This window comes from Hordeum vulgare, chromosome 2H (assembly GCF_904849725.1).
Source record: "Hordeum vulgare subsp. vulgare chromosome 2H, MorexV3_pseudomolecules_assembly, whole genome shotgun sequence".
Classification (NCBI taxonomy): Eukaryota; Viridiplantae; Streptophyta; class Magnoliopsida; order Poales; family Poaceae; genus Hordeum; species Hordeum vulgare.
In genome coordinates, this window is record NC_058519.1 from 419,833,560 (window position 1) to 419,849,001 (window position 15,442).

At 40.7% G+C, this 15,442-nt stretch overlaps 1 protein-coding gene across 2 annotated transcripts; it reads left to right on the forward strand.

Moving 5' to 3' along the window:
- Positions 1-874: 874 nt before the first annotated feature.
- LOC123430190 lies at positions 875-13,829 on the forward strand. 2 transcript variants are annotated; one of them, XM_045114081.1, is made up of 3 exons: positions 875-1,750; positions 1,844-1,910; positions 13,591-13,829. In XM_045114081.1, the coding sequence occupies exons 1-2, from the start codon at positions 967-969 to the stop codon at positions 1,870-1,872; spliced, it is 813 nt and encodes a 270-aa protein (XP_044970016.1). In that variant the 5' UTR covers positions 875-966; the 3' UTR covers positions 1,873-1,910; positions 13,591-13,829. The 2 variants fall into 2 exon arrangements, with proteins under 2 accessions (XP_044970016.1, XP_044970017.1); XM_045114082.1 differs by having other exon boundaries at positions 875-1,729.
- Positions 13,830-15,442: the final 1,613 nt, after the last annotated feature.

Below are 15,442 nucleotides of genomic sequence, written 5' to 3' on the forward strand. Positions count from 1 at the left end.
TGCAATTGCTGTGCTAAAAGTGGGTCGGCTTATTACTCGCGCTCAAGGCGCGCAGCCGGGCCTGGCCCATGTACTAGTTGACATGGAGCAGCCCATGTACAGGTGCAAGAATATCTAGCATAATTTGCGGGGACCTCCTATGTGGCGCTTCAGGCGCCACTAGGGGAACGGGCGCCTCGAGCAGCCCTCTTTGTGGACCGGTCCATAAAAAATGCGTTGGTTATTCAAAAATCAAAAAAAGTTCATAGAATTTTAAAAAGTTCAGACTTGCAAAATCTTTCAATGGTCATGAAAAAAATGTCACCGATTTTTGAAAAATATGTTCATGAATTTTCGAAAAGTTCACAGAATTCAAAAAATATCATCGATTTTGAAAAAATGTTCATCAATTTTTAAAAATAGTACACTCAATTTGAAAAAAGTTCATGAATTTTAAATTATGTTCATCGATTTTTAAAAATGTTCACCTATTTCAAAAAAAAATCATCGATTTTTCAAGAAGTTCACCATTTGTTTTTAAAAGTTCACGGACTAAAAAAGTTCATGAAAAAATTCTAGATGGGCCGACTTATTGCATAGCGCTGCAGGCGCCAGTTAGCAAATTTTGCCTGTAACCGGCACGTGTGACCCTAAATAGGGTTTGCCTAATTTGGGCTCTGAATCATCTCAGAAAAAAAGAAGTTGCTCCGTCTCAAAAAAAAAATTTGCTCTCTGAATAAAATAGCCTAGGGTTTTTGATTGGCTCACAATTAGTGCCCTGGTGGAACCCACCTGGATCCCCTCCTGATCGCCAGAACCAATCGGCGTCCACTGAACACGCGCAGGCACACAGAATCCGCACCCGCTGACTCACACATCCCTCACTCTTGTCTGTCCAAGTTTTGCCACACTGCAGCCGACGGACGCCCCGCACTCTTGTCTCCATCGTCTAGGTTTTCGCTTTGCCAACGCTACGCCGCCGAAAATATGGCCTCCAACGCCAATGACGCCCGCCGTGACGCCCAGCCGGGGAGCCGCGACGCCGCGAATCTCGTGCGCCTTCGCCGTATCGGGCGCTCCGAGGCCGGTTTCGACGCGGCCCAGCGCGTGGAGAAGGGCGCTGCCAACCAGGTCAAGTCCGAGCGTACCTCGCTCGCCCGCTTGAGGCCGAAGGACGTCGGCGATGCAGAGGGTTCTGCACGCCGGAGAATCACAGAGCGCGCCAAAATTGTCCCGCTGCAGCCGGCATCGGATGGATGCGTGGAGGAGGAGGCTCGGATCAACAAGAGGAAAGCTGATTCGCTGGAAGTAATCCATATTAGCGACGATGAAACTGTCGTCGCAGTCCCACCGACCAAGATCAAGATCAAGAAGAAAGCGGCCGCGGGAGACAGTCGAGGTTCTCGACGCGGACGCGGACACGAACGCGGAGAAAGCTCTGCAGCTAAGTCGGCAGTGGCTGCTTCGTCCTCACAAGGCAACCGCTGCTGGCTGATTGCGCCGTCTTCACCGGTGCCTAACAGGAGCCTGTTCACGGCGCCACCGGCTTCTCCGGTGGCTGATGACGCCGGCCATCTCCAAGATGAAACTAGTTCGGTGAATGAAGAAGAAAGTGATGCAAGTTTGGGATCGGACGAAGTAGACGAAACAGAACTGTATCTGCTCGCTTGTGTTTCTGAGATGATCGCTAACGATAGCGATAGCGATACAAGAAATAATTTTGCAAATGGTGAAGGGACTTCAGAAGAAGGTAGGACTAGAAACTGCACAGGTACACTCTAGAATACAGTGTTTCAATATTCTTAATTATGCAAATGCCCACAGTTACATACATATACATACCCCTCCTTTGTTTCTTCCCTAGGAGAGCTTCCCGTGGAGCGCGATAATTAAGCTGGAAACACCGAAGGCAAAGAGAAAGGGGGATACAGGTGTGTGTTTGTTCAAATTCACTATTAATTTATGAAAGGTTATGAAGAAAAATATATATTGATCCTTGGATTATTGTCACATATTCTATGCATACAATCTCCTGTGGGAGTTTATTACTTCATGCATCTTCTTAAGTGGGATTATAAAATGAAGTTTTTATTCTAAAAAAAAAAGTTTCGGCCATAGTCTTCTGTAAGAATCTTGCATATCCATTCAAATTTAAAAACAATCAAAATAACGGGATCTTGAGTAACATGTTTGGATATGAGATCTCTTTGGATATTGTAACCGGAGATGTGTGTTTTTTTATTCTTGCATTTTGAAAACGAAAACAAGCTGGTCATTCAGCGAACTGCTGGAGAACCTACTACTGTTAGTATCCTTTGGATTTGCATTAGAATTAGACTCCCCCCTTTATACTTCTCCCCTATGCTTCCGTACTCCAGCAAGATAAAATGACCGCCAAGGCAACACTGCTGCGCTTTCTTCCTTCGCTAATTAGTTCAGCGTTGGAGGTTCTTCATTTGCGGGGCGGAGTATAGTGCTCGCCTAGTCTAGATGGAGTGCCTCGAATCTTCATAAATCTTGGTGAAAATTGAAGGATGAGCTTGAGCAAGGGGAAGAACAGAGGAGAGAGTGAAGAAAACAGAGCAATGAGCTCGGGCTGGACGAAGGGGTTTATATAAAAAACTCTTTAGTCCCGGTTTGTATAATGAACCGAGGCTAAAGGTCCACATATAGCCACGGTTTGTGATACAAATCGGGACTAAAGGGGCCCCGGCCTAACAGAACACTGCCACCATCCTTTAGTCCCAGTTTGTGACACAAACCGGGATTATAGGTCCGAATCAAATCGGGGCTAATGATGCCCATTGAAACAGGGACTAATGGTCATATTAGTCCCGATTCAAAACCAAACCGAAATTTAAGGGTCAAATAAAAGACCTATTTTCTACTAGTGATGGAGTTGTGCATTATTAATCTGGATACATACAAATCACTGAAACCCAAGGAAATTAGTTAGTTTACATATCATTTTGTTCCTATCGGGGCTGAGCAACCCCTTATTTGTTTGCTCTACTCACTTTCATGCTTTCTTGTGTAAATGGCATAATGAGTTGATGTAATCCCATGCTGTAACACTCTTCTTCTTTCAATGAAAAGATACACAAACATTTGCGTATTCGAAAAAAAAAACCATGCATGAGACATCCTGAATAAAACAAAAATGATGCAAGAATCACATGCATATTTTTCTTGGAGTTTACCGGCATCTGACACAAATAATACATTTTTCTATATGGCAAGCTTTGCTTTTTTTTTTGCGATGAACCATAGGGTTTTATTCCAAATTTATAGAATTACAATCTTCAGCAACTAATTTGGTAATGCATGGAGGTGGCTGGCCCAACCAACAAGCTGTGCTATCACCACATCTACCATAGTTCGCTAAACAACGAACAACTCTATTTTGTTCCCGAGCAATTTTAAGAGAAATAACAACCCTATCCATGAGATACCTCCTAATCACCGACACTAGATGACCATACGCAGATCTATCAAAGGACTTCTCCACAATCATCTTGAGAGCCACAAACAATCGGACTGAAGTACAATAGTGGCCTGAGAGTGCACCACCGCCAGCTCTAGCCCTTCTTTCATAGCTTGTAGTTCTGCTTCAAGAGCCTCATTGCAATGGAACAGTTTGCGATAGGATGCAAAAATAACAGCCCCTTTATTGTCTCTAAGACTAGGCAAGCGCTGCATTTGTGTGTCATTGTTAATGAATAAGAAAAACAAGGGATCGATTTTCATAGGAATGGCCTCGCTGTGATATATATATATATATATATATATATATATATATAAACATGATTATCAGTGTATGTTTGTACAATTTACCAACAAGTAATCTGCACCTAATTAATACACATATCTATCATTGAGTCTATACACAAGATTATGTCTCCCGTTGGTTATTGTTCGTCAGTAAACTAATAATAATATTTATTTCCTTGAATTTTTCTATTAATTTCTCTAGCTAGTTATTTATACTCAAATGATTTAGTTTAATATATCGCAATTTTATATTCCTTTTTCCATCTTATCACATGTTCTGTCATGGAATTTTATTTTTTACGTAGCACAAGACAATATCATACAAAATTCATGGAAATAAGTTTTAAGCTCCCACACGTGCTCAACTACAACTCACAACAATGTTCTTACACATTTCTGAATGAAAAATATCATGAATTAGTAAACCATGAGAAGGACTGCATGGTGTACATGGAATAAATTTGTACGCCTTTGGACATTTCTTTGTTTAAGAAAACTCACTGTACTTAAAGTTTTTGCTGTCTAACACACCCTTATCGACGGATGACTAAAATCGAATGCTCTTTGTACCTCCTTGGAAGTAAGTTGGAGCATATTAAAAGAGATCTTATATGTATATCTCTGGACTAATAATTTAATAGTATATTCTATGGGAGTCTATTATTTAATGCATCTTCTTGAGTAAGATTATAAAATGAAGTTTAGTTCACACATGATTGTATAGTCTCTCATAAGAATCTTACAAGTAATTAAAATGGTGTCTTGATTAAAATGTTTCACTGTTATAAACCTGAGGTGTGCATTTTGTACTTGATTTTTGAAAAGAAAAAAGTGCCTTGTCATTGAATGAACTGTTGGATAACCTACTACAAAAAGGCACTGGATTTACACTAGAATCAGTGTCTCCCTTTATACTCCTCCCTTGTGCTTCAGTACTCTAACTTTGTAATGATGGCGGAGACAACATCAGCGTCCTAGTCTAATTTGTTCATCGCTTGAGGTTCCGTGTTCATGGCAAAGTAGTGCTCGCCTGGTGTAGTGGGAGTTATGCGTTGTTTATTTTGGAGATGCTTAAATGGCTGAAACTCAGGGAAATTAGGTAACTTGTGTATGCAGGGAAAAGCAGCGCTCACACACGTGAGTGATGCTCAATAAAAGGCTTTTTCAAGCAACATACTCACTTAAATAAGCATTTTTTAAACACGATTTAGCATGCATACTTCTTTGGAGTTAACAGTCAACTCGTACAAACTAGAGCTTTTATATTATGAGAATTATGCTTGTCGTGTGTGGTTCTTAATAAAAAAAAAGGATACATATCTATATTAACGAGGAGACATAATATATAAACATGATTCTGAGTATTACCTTTGCACATAGTTTTCATCAAGTAATATACAACAAGTGGTAACTTATATCTCGTTGCAGCGCCATATACACAATATTGTATGCCACATTTTTCTAGTCCCAAAGTAAAATTATCATCAATACTGTTTCCTAGAAACTCTGTATTAATGTTTTGTGCCAGGTAAATTCTTACTCAACATATTATGCTAATTTACTCGATGGTTTCCTATTATCACATGTTCTGTAATGGGGTTATTTTTGTTTTTTACGGTGGGATTATGTTCTCTTGGCATCATAAAATCCTTGCCTGATGTATGCAACCTTGAAAACGAATATATTATTTTGAAAAAAAAGTATTGTCGCATGCTTGTTGGCGGAGTGTATGGAGGCGTGCGGGTGTGAATACATTCACCATGGATTAGATCTGAATGCTCAGTTTATGTACGGATGGGAATGTGTTTGGCAGGAAGGTAATTTTTAAGATGTGTTAATATATACCCAACTCATTAGAAATGTAGATGCCCGTATAAAAGTCTGCTCGGTCTTATATTATGCATGTGTCATACACGCATATGATCCGGATCGGTGTGTTGCTTGTATGAACAATTGCTTTATTTATAAAGTAAGACGAAAGTCTATTTCAAGATCACAAATGGTGTACATGCCAAGTATTTACATCCTTGGTCTATCAAAAGATAGTTTTCCATGTGACATATGCATGCAACATGTTGTGCTGTACCACAGCTAGAATTTCGAAGTCAAAACCCATAACATATATCAAGATATTATGCATGTTCGATCTCCAATACAACACATTTTAAAGCTTTTTCATAATCATGAGATTGTGTAATTTTATTAAATTAATAGTTCAATTAATTGCTACAATTAGCAATATTGACGTCTTAGGTTATTATTGCTAGAGTAGTCTGTATAAGTTTTATAGTTTACTCTTTAGGAGTTAGGTTGCTACTGAAGTGAAATTATTCTAGGTGGTGTTACATAAGTATCTTGGGTCATTTATTGGATATCTAATAATGAAGTTTCGGCCACACTGACTGTTTGGGTCAACTATTAGAATATTGCATGTCCATCGAATTTAAAAGAATCTGGGATCTTGCGTAACATGTTTGGATGTGATATCTCTATGGATATTGTAAACCTGAGATGTGTGCATTTTATTCTTGCATTTCGAAAACAGAAACAAACTCGTTATTCAATGAACTGCTGGAACACCTACTACTGTTAGAGCATCTCTAGCACACACTGTAAAAATGCAAACTGTAAAAATGGGATACGGGTCGAAAAAAAGCATGTTAAAGATTCATCTTAGCTATGCAGAAACTGTAAAACAGCAGTAAAGAGCTCCTTCCTTCGGTCCAGCGGCCGCCGCCCCTTCCTCCAGTCGGCCGTGTCGGCCACGCCGGCCGCGTCCGACCCCGTCAGACGCGCCCGGTCGCCCGTCGGCCGCGGCCTGTCCCCGTCGGATGCACCCCATCACCATGCCGGTCGTGCCCAACCTCGCCGGCCATGCCTTGTCGCCCGTCGGCCATGCCCCGTCGCCTCCGTCGTCAGCGACTTGCTGTGTTGCCAGCCGCGCGGGCCAAGCCGTGCACCTTTGCCTGCCGCACTGGGAGGATTTCGCCTGCCAGGCTGAGGTCATGGGAGGCCATCGAGGTCGAGCTCGTCCAATTCAAATCGGCAACGATCGATTGCGGCGTCCAGCGGTCTTTTTCGGCGTGCGGTGATGAATTCTGACAACTTTAGGGTGGATTCCGGCAAACTTCGAGGCGGCGTGTTTGCTCCGACGAGGTTTGACCGGTATATGGGCCACCTAGAATCAGCCTTCCAATCATCAAAAAATAAGGGTTTTGGGTGTGGCTTTACTGTGCTCCTTCAAAATTTTACAGGTTGGACCACTTTTACGGTTTCTGTTCTGCATACTTTTTGTGACCAAAAGTGTAAAACATAATTTTCTTACGGGTTTGACCACTTATACGGGGTCTGCTAGAGATGCTCTTAGTATCCATTGGATTAGCATTAGAAGGATTGACTTCTTGCCCGAAAAGTGCAAATGGAGCCCGGGCACTAGGGTGGACTTTAAAAAATCATATTTCGACATCACAAAAAAAGTTAAAAGAATAAAACATATGCAAATACATATATAACACGTTGAGGAAAAAGTTCATAACAATATACTTTCATATGTGACGTATACATAGAAAACAAAAACATAAATGAAAATGGGCCCTTTTTTGTTGTTCTTGGGCCGAAATTTTGTTATTTTTGTGTAGCTTGCAAAAAATATTTTTTTAACAAAAATTTACAGATCCACTGCAAATATGTATAAGTTTTCACATATTTATTTTTGGATTTTTTTAAAACATAGAAATATCATTTTTGAATCTTTTGAAATAAAGTCCTCCAATGCCCCCGCCCACCAAAACTTCGCACTCCTTCTTGCCCCCCTTCATACTTATTGACGAAAACAGAGTTTCCCCCTGCTTTATATTATAAAGCATCGATCAGAGCATACAAAACACCACAACACACACATGCACACAAGGTTCAGCCAACTGTTAACCGCCAGGGGCAAAGTACAACTGAAAAATAGGAAGTCGTGATGGGGGAGCAGCACAGGAATCCCCAAATAAGAGAACATGGCAGCTAAGTTAATCCGGCTCAGGACGTGGAGGTGGAAGCGGCATCGGAGGGGATGTCAAGCGTGCGGCGATGGCTCACAATGTTGTGGCCGTGATGTCGAAGAAGTCCCGGTCGTTGCGCCGGCTAAGCGGCCGCCATATCTAGAGAAAACCACATAATTTGAAGATTGCATGAGTCGCACGCAGAGGAATAACATGGTCAATCACAAGTTTATTTCGGATATTCCAGAGGGTCCATAGAAGGGCACCGATGGTAACCCACAAGATCGGTCTCACAGCAGCACTATGAGCCCCTAGGACCTCGGCAAACAACTCGGGCAGGTTATCGTGGCACCATTTCCCCCAACCGCCTCCCGTGAATAGCACCACATGAACCTCGCAGTCGGGCACTTGAAGAATATGTGGTTGCAGTCTTCTGGTACCCTACACAGAGGACACAATCCATCGGAGGGGTCGTGTCGTTTCAGCACCTCCATCCCGGACGAGACCTGGCCGTGCAGTAGTTGCCACAAGCAAATTTTGATCTTCAGTGGCAACTTGAATTCCCATAGGATATTCAGCTCGGTAGGTCCTGAGGTAGGTAATATCGCTTGGTAGAGCGATTTGGTTGAAAACCGGCCACTAGGCTCAAGCTGGCAGTGGATTACATCCTCCTCTAAGGTTGGAGAATGTAGAGCCACACATTGAATTAGCTCATCCCATAGGTCCCGTTCGACGGGGCCAAAGGACCTCCTCAAGGTGATACCCGCTATATCAGATAGAGCGTCCTCCATAGAGATAAATTGTTGGACGCAAATGCAGAAAAGAGGTTGGAAGCGAGAGGCAAAGGCCTGAGGGTCGTACCATCGGTCCAGCCAAAATTAAAGTGGAATTGACCCTTCCCACTTTGATAGAAGAGCCCAGCCGGAGAACTGGCATGATCTGAACAATGGACTGCCAGAACTGGGATCCCCCAGATCTGGCTGTGAAAGCCCAGGACTGTCCCCGAAGGTATTTTCCCCGAATAATATCTAACCAGAGACCTCCCTCGCCGGCGGCTATCCTCCATAGCCATTTGGACAGGAGTGCAATATTCATCCGCTTGGATGAGATAATCCCAAGACCACCCTGGTCCTTGGGTTTACATATCTCCGGCCATTTGACCATGTGATATTTTTGTTTATCGCCTTTCCCAGCCCAGAAAAACCGAGACTGGTACTTCGCAATCTCATGGTGAAGGGATTCATTTAGGCTACAAAATCCCATCATATACATCAATAAACTCGTCATCAACGAGTTGTTAAGCACCCCTTCATACTTATTCCATATGCTTTAGTACTCAAGCAAGATGTAATTACGGCCAAGGCAACTTTGTCGTGATTCCTTCCTTGTATAATTAGTTTACCGTTGGAGGTTCTTCATTTGCGGTGGAGTAGTGCTCACCTAGCCTAGATGGAGTTGTGCATTGTCATTCCGGACACATACAAATGACTCAAACCCAACGAAATTAGGTCACTTATATACATAGGAGAAACAGCCGCGTGAGTGATCCTCAATAAAAATGTTTTCATGCAAGAATCACATGTATATTTTTTCGGAGTTTACGAGTACCAAATGCAAATAATAATGAGCAATTTTAACATCCTCCCTCTTACTCCCTCTTTTCGCATGGGAGGTAAGAAGGTAAGAGTCAATCAAACTCACTACTTAATGCAATCAACAACTCGGATCTATTTTATACTCTTACCTCTCATATGGGGGGGGGGGGGGGGCTAAGGAGGAGCATGTTAAAAGACCTCAATAATAGTACTTTTTTCTATATGGTAAGAGTTGTATTTATTTGTCATTTTAAATGAATAAGAAAAAGAAGGGATCAATGTTAATACGGATGACCTCATTGTGAAAAAAAAATATCGCATAAATATGATTATGAGTGTTGTGTTTGCATAATTTACCATCAAGTAATCGGCACTTAACTAACACACATATATATCACTAAAGCTATACACAGTATTATATGTCTAGTAGTTTTTTGTTCGTCCCTAAGTAAAAAAATAATCATATTTCTTTCCTAGAAAGCTTCTAATCTCCTGCTAGTAATTTGTATCAAATGGTTTTGTTCGACATATTGTGATTTTTCATTCCTGGTTTCCATCTTATCACATGTACTGTAATGAAATTTTATTTTTAAGCGGCAAAAAAAAAAATAGCTGGCTGAATTCATGGAAATAAGTAATAAGTTCTCACACATGCTCAAGTACAACTCAATATAATGTTCTTACACATTTATTAAAGAGAAAGATCATCAATTGGTAAACTATGGCATATAAAAAGAGACAAGGAATGCATGGTGTACATGGAATGAATTTGTAAGCCTTTGGGCATTTCTTTCTTTAGAAAAACTCACTATGCTTAAAGTTGTTACATCATCTAACACACCCTTTATTTCCCTACACGAAACACCATTATCGATGGATGACTAATATTGAATGCTCGCCATACCTCCTTGGAGGTAAGTTGGAGCATCTTAAAATAGCTCAAATATATATCTTTGGACTGGTAATGTAATATATTATGTTAATACAATTTTCTTCAGGAGTTTGTTATTTAACATCTGCTTAAGTGCGATTATAAAATGAAGTTTAGTTCACACATGATTGTATAGAGTCTACGATAAGAATCTTACAAGTAATCAAAATGGGGTCATGATTAAAATGTTTTGCTGTTATAAACCCGTGGTGTGCATTTGATACTTGCATTCTGGAAACAGAAAAACTAAGTAGTCATTGAATGAACTGTTGGAGAACCGACTACTAGTATGCACTGGATTTACATTAGAATAAGGCCTCCTTTGATTACCATTAGAATAGGCCTAGGTAGGATTTCTATAGGAAAAAAAAATCCTTTAGAGCTCTTTCTCTTATAGGAATAGGATCCTATTACTATGGGGGAATTCTTCATACCCTTCACATTTCATAGGAAAAGAAGCATTAACCTAGACTCAAATGAAAAAAAAATCCTATGATGTGAATCAAAGGACATGCCCTTTTCTATTCCTACTCATATGATTTGAGATGCATGTCATCTCATTTCCTATGACTTTCTATTCCTACGATTTTTCCTACCCTATGAACAAAGGGGTGTCTTATTGCCTCCCTTTATACTCCTTCCATGTGCTTTGGTGCTCGGCCAGGCTGTAATGTTGGTGGGGACAACATTGCTGCTTCAGTCCTTGTCTAATTAGTTCATCATTTGAGGTTCCATGTCCGTGGCAGAGTTGTGCTCGCCTAGTCTAGTGGCAGTTCTGCGTTGTCTATTTTGGAGATGCATAAATGGCTGAAACTCAAGGAAATTAGGTAACTTGTGTATGCGGGTGAAAACAACCCTCACACACGTGAGTGATACTCAATAAAACAAATCAAGCAAAATTGCTCACTTGAGTAAGCATTTCTTTTAGCACGATTTATCATGCATACTTTCTTGAAGTCAATGGGCAACTCATACAACTAGAGCTTTTTATATTATGAGAATTGCATTTGTTGTGTTTGGTTATTAATTAATAATAAAAGGATAGATCAATATTAATAAGGAGATATAACGTATAAACGTGATTCTTAGTATTACCTTTGCAGATACTTTTTTTTACGAAAACCTTTATATGATATAATATATAAACTTTATAACATAAACTGTTTGATATTAATAAGGGAGAACACATCAGTATTACGTTTTCTTGGTATCATAAAAGCCATGTCTGATGTATGCAATCTTGAAAACTAATATATTTTGAGGAAAGAAATAATTGTCACACACTTCTTGGCGGAGTGTATGGAGGTGTGCGGGTGTGAATACATGACAAATGTAGATGTGTGTACAAAAGTATGATCACTCTTATCACTCTTAAAAAAATAACATTATTTGAACTAAAAAACTAAGACTTAATGTATTTTTCTTTACACCGTTAAAATTGAGCCCCTTCTTCATTTTCTTTACACCGTTAAGTATGATCACTCTTTACACCGTTAACATTGAGCCCCTTCTTCATTTTTCTTTACACCGTTAAGTATTTTTCTTTACACCGTTAAGTATGATCACTCTTATTATGCATGTGGTGGTGAGTGGCAAATCTAGGGGGGGGGGTGCTTCAACATGCTTGAGCCCCCCCTACAAAAATTGGAAAACAAAATTTACTAGTGTTCATCATAAAAAAATAACATTATTTGAACTAAAAAACTAAGACTTAATGTATTTTTCTTTACACCGTTAACATTGAGCCCCTTCTTCATTTTCTTGCAAGATTCACCACTCGTGATGAGTGAACGTGGATGCGTTATTTAGAAAAGCACGGGAAGTCATAAAATATACCGACAGAAGATCGTTCCTTCCCAAAACAAAATAGACATTTATCTGTTGGCCGGGTTTTGTCGGTTCCATTATACATAAGGAAGAGATGAATTAGAAAAACACATTACGATTTATATCAGAGGAAGAACGATCTGATTGACTCGAGGAACAGATAAATATTGAGGTCATTGCAAGAAGGGTTCCTTGTTGGTATTAGCTGTGGAGCTCATTTTAGATTGTGGGCATAAATGACGATTATTAGCTCAATAGTTCTACATCGCTTATGCTATTGAGCCAACACACATAGTATATATGCCAAGTATTTATCCCCTTTGATCTATCGTAAATAATTTTCCATATGACATATGCAATATGTTGTGTTGTACCACAATTAAATTTCTAAATCAAAACCAATAACATATATCAAGATATTATGCATGTTCGATCTCCGAGACAATATATTTTTAAGCTTTGTTGTATCGTGACATTGTGTACTTTGATTAAACTAATAACTAATTTCCACCTAGTGTTTCATCATTATAGTTAGCAATATATGTTGTCATCTGAGGTTGTTATTGCTAGAGTAATCTGTGTAAGTTCTATAGTTCAGTTTTTAGGATTTAGGTTGCTATTGAAGTGAAATTATTCTAAGCGGTGTTAGGGAAATATCTTGGCAACTGGTTAGGGTTAACATGACATTTATTAGAAACCTAATGAAGGACACTATGTCATTAAGTGTTTTTAGTGTTAGTTTGGGCTCTAAGAGTCATGCCGCGAGATCCAGCATCTGGCTGCACCGGAGCATCGCCACTTCTAAGAGCATCTCCAACACGTGTCCAAAAAAAGCTTCGCGCGCTAAAAATCCATCTTTTTGGGCGTCAGACAGATTCAATAAAGGCTGTAAAATACTATGCGCTAATATGTTTTGGACACGCTTAAAAAAGCGCTATCGCGCCGGATCGCGTGCGCTTCAGCGTGTTTTTGACATTTTTAAAAGCAATGTTAGTCCCCGTGCATTAAAAGTCCTCTAGTGATGCGCTAAAGTTTTTATTGAACGCGAATTTTTTACAAAACTGTTGAAGATACTCTAAGCATGCGAAGTAAGAAGTGCCATTGCAGCAAACTCTGCGAGCGCGACCTCCTGGTTGGCGGCAACTGCGCACGCCTCGCCCACGGGATGTGCAGACATTTTAGTACTTGGGAGAGTCGTGTAGCCTGGAAAAGAAATTGGCTTCCTCACGCGTGTGTGTTGCTTGCTCTCTTGTGTAGTTGTGCAAGACGAAGGTTCGCTGTCTGACTGGGTAAGTGCATGCTATTGTCCGGCATGTGAGGATTAATTGTTGTTCTTGGAACATGGTTGACATGTGCATGTTAGTGGTTCATACATTTTACACAGGAATTTTTTGTTGGATAGTATTTTTGATCTGCTCTTGCTTGCAATTGGTTGCAAAATACATTTCTGGAACATGAATTCTTGTAAGATAGTTGACTTCTTTTCTTCTTTTTTCAGGTCGTCATTGGTATAAGGATTTTGTGTCAGTTCGAAGAGGCATGTTTGTCGACCTAAAAGCAATTATTGCTAGAAATTTACCAAGTTTTTGGACATTTTATTATCTATCTACTGAGTTTGTACTCTTATTGGTTGGAGTACTTTCTAACTGAGACCCGATATTTTGTATATTTGAGATCTCCACAAAACTCTGTAATTCAATTAAAGTATTGGTGCAATAGCCACCAAGTGTTCTGTTATTAAGGCTAGCCATGGTCTCGATTTATAATATTAAGTGTAGACTTTGCAACCAACAATACTCCCTCTGTTCCAAAGTGTAGTGCCTATAGATTTTTCTGAAACTGAAGCATTACAAACTTTGACCATATTTATAGAGAAAACATGTACTCTAGAATACCAAATGCACATCATTGGGTACACCATGAGTTATATGTTCATAATTTACATGCTTGGTATTATAGATGTAGATAGTTTTATCTATAAACTTCATTAATGTTGGCAAAGTTTGACTTCAAAAAAATGCACTACATTGTGGAATGAAGTATTACACTCCTATGTGTAAATATTGAAATTTTTCATTCTCCCATATTTAGTTTAGAAATGTAATATTAAATTCACACAAGTGCAAATCGGTCCTAGCTATTAGCCCCCCTTACTCCCCACACACACCATCGTATATCCTAGCATCAAACTCTGTGCAATGAAGAGATCACACATTATAAATTGATAAGCTATCAACAAAAAATAATTTTTTTTACCAAAAGATCGGTTTGATAAGCTATCAACAGAAATTACAAAAAAAACACATTATAAAAATGTAACCGCATGCGAAAATAAGATGACAGTGTGTGACCCCTGACCCATCGCGCAGGATTGATAGCTGAACCGTTTCCTATACGTTGCACATTGTTTCACTAAACAAAGCGTGTGCAATGACAGAAATCATCACACACGATACGTTGCAGCAAATCATGTGTGATTTTCAGCGCACGATCTCCTAATCCAACCGAGTGTGATGACGAGGCACGTCACACACATTTTAGCTCGGTCAATCATGTGTGATACAGGCGTGCTCCCATAACTGTACGGTATGGGTCAATAGCTTCCGTGCCACATTTTTCCTACGAACTGGCTGTAAACCGGCATCGTTCGTAGGAATAGCTTTGCTGCGACACCTCTGTACGCACAAATAGCCCAGACATGACATGGCCCTTAACAACAATCTCTATCAGGATTAGGTGGAGTTGTTGGGTAACGTAGCATAAATTCAAAATTTTCCTACGCATATTCAGATCTTTCAATGGAGAGACCAGCAACGAGAGAGGGGTAAGAGCATCTTCATACCTTTGAAGATCGCTAAGCGGAAGCGTTGCTAGAACGCGGTTGATGGAGTCGTACTCGCAGCGATTCCGATCTAGTGCCGAACTACGGCACCTCCGCGTTCAACACACGTGCAGCCCGGTGACGTCTCCCGCACCTTGATCCAGCAAGGAGGAGGGAGAGGTTGGGGAAGAACTCCAGCAACACGACGGCGTGGTGTCGATGGAGAGACGAGGTCTCCCGGCAGGGCTTCGCCAAGCACCGGCAGAGAGGAGGAGGGAGAGGAGCGGGGCTGCGCAGAGAGAGAGGAAAAACCGCGTGTCTCAATGGCCAAAAGTGCCCGATATATATAGGGGGAGGGGAGAGGGGGTGCCACCCCTAGGGTTCCCACCCTAGGGGGTGCAGAAGCCCCCCCAGATGGGAGGTGCGGTGGCCAGAAGGGGGAGGAGGGGTGGCGCGCCATCTGGTGGGCCTTAGGCCCACCTGGCCTAGGGTTTGCCCCCCCTTTTCTCTCCCTTGCGCTATGGGCTGA

What these genes read in the sequence shown, in the direction of transcription:
- LOC123430190 (XM_045114081.1), top strand. Translation starts at nt 967, where the DNA reads ATGGCCTCCAACGCCAATGACGCCCGCCGTGACGCCCAGCCGGGGAGC. An exon ending in TAGGACTAGAAACTGCACAG is followed by an intron (nt 1,751 to 1,843) that starts GTACACTCTAGA and finishes TTTCTTCCCTAG; the next exon opens with GAGAGCTTCCCGTGGAGCGC.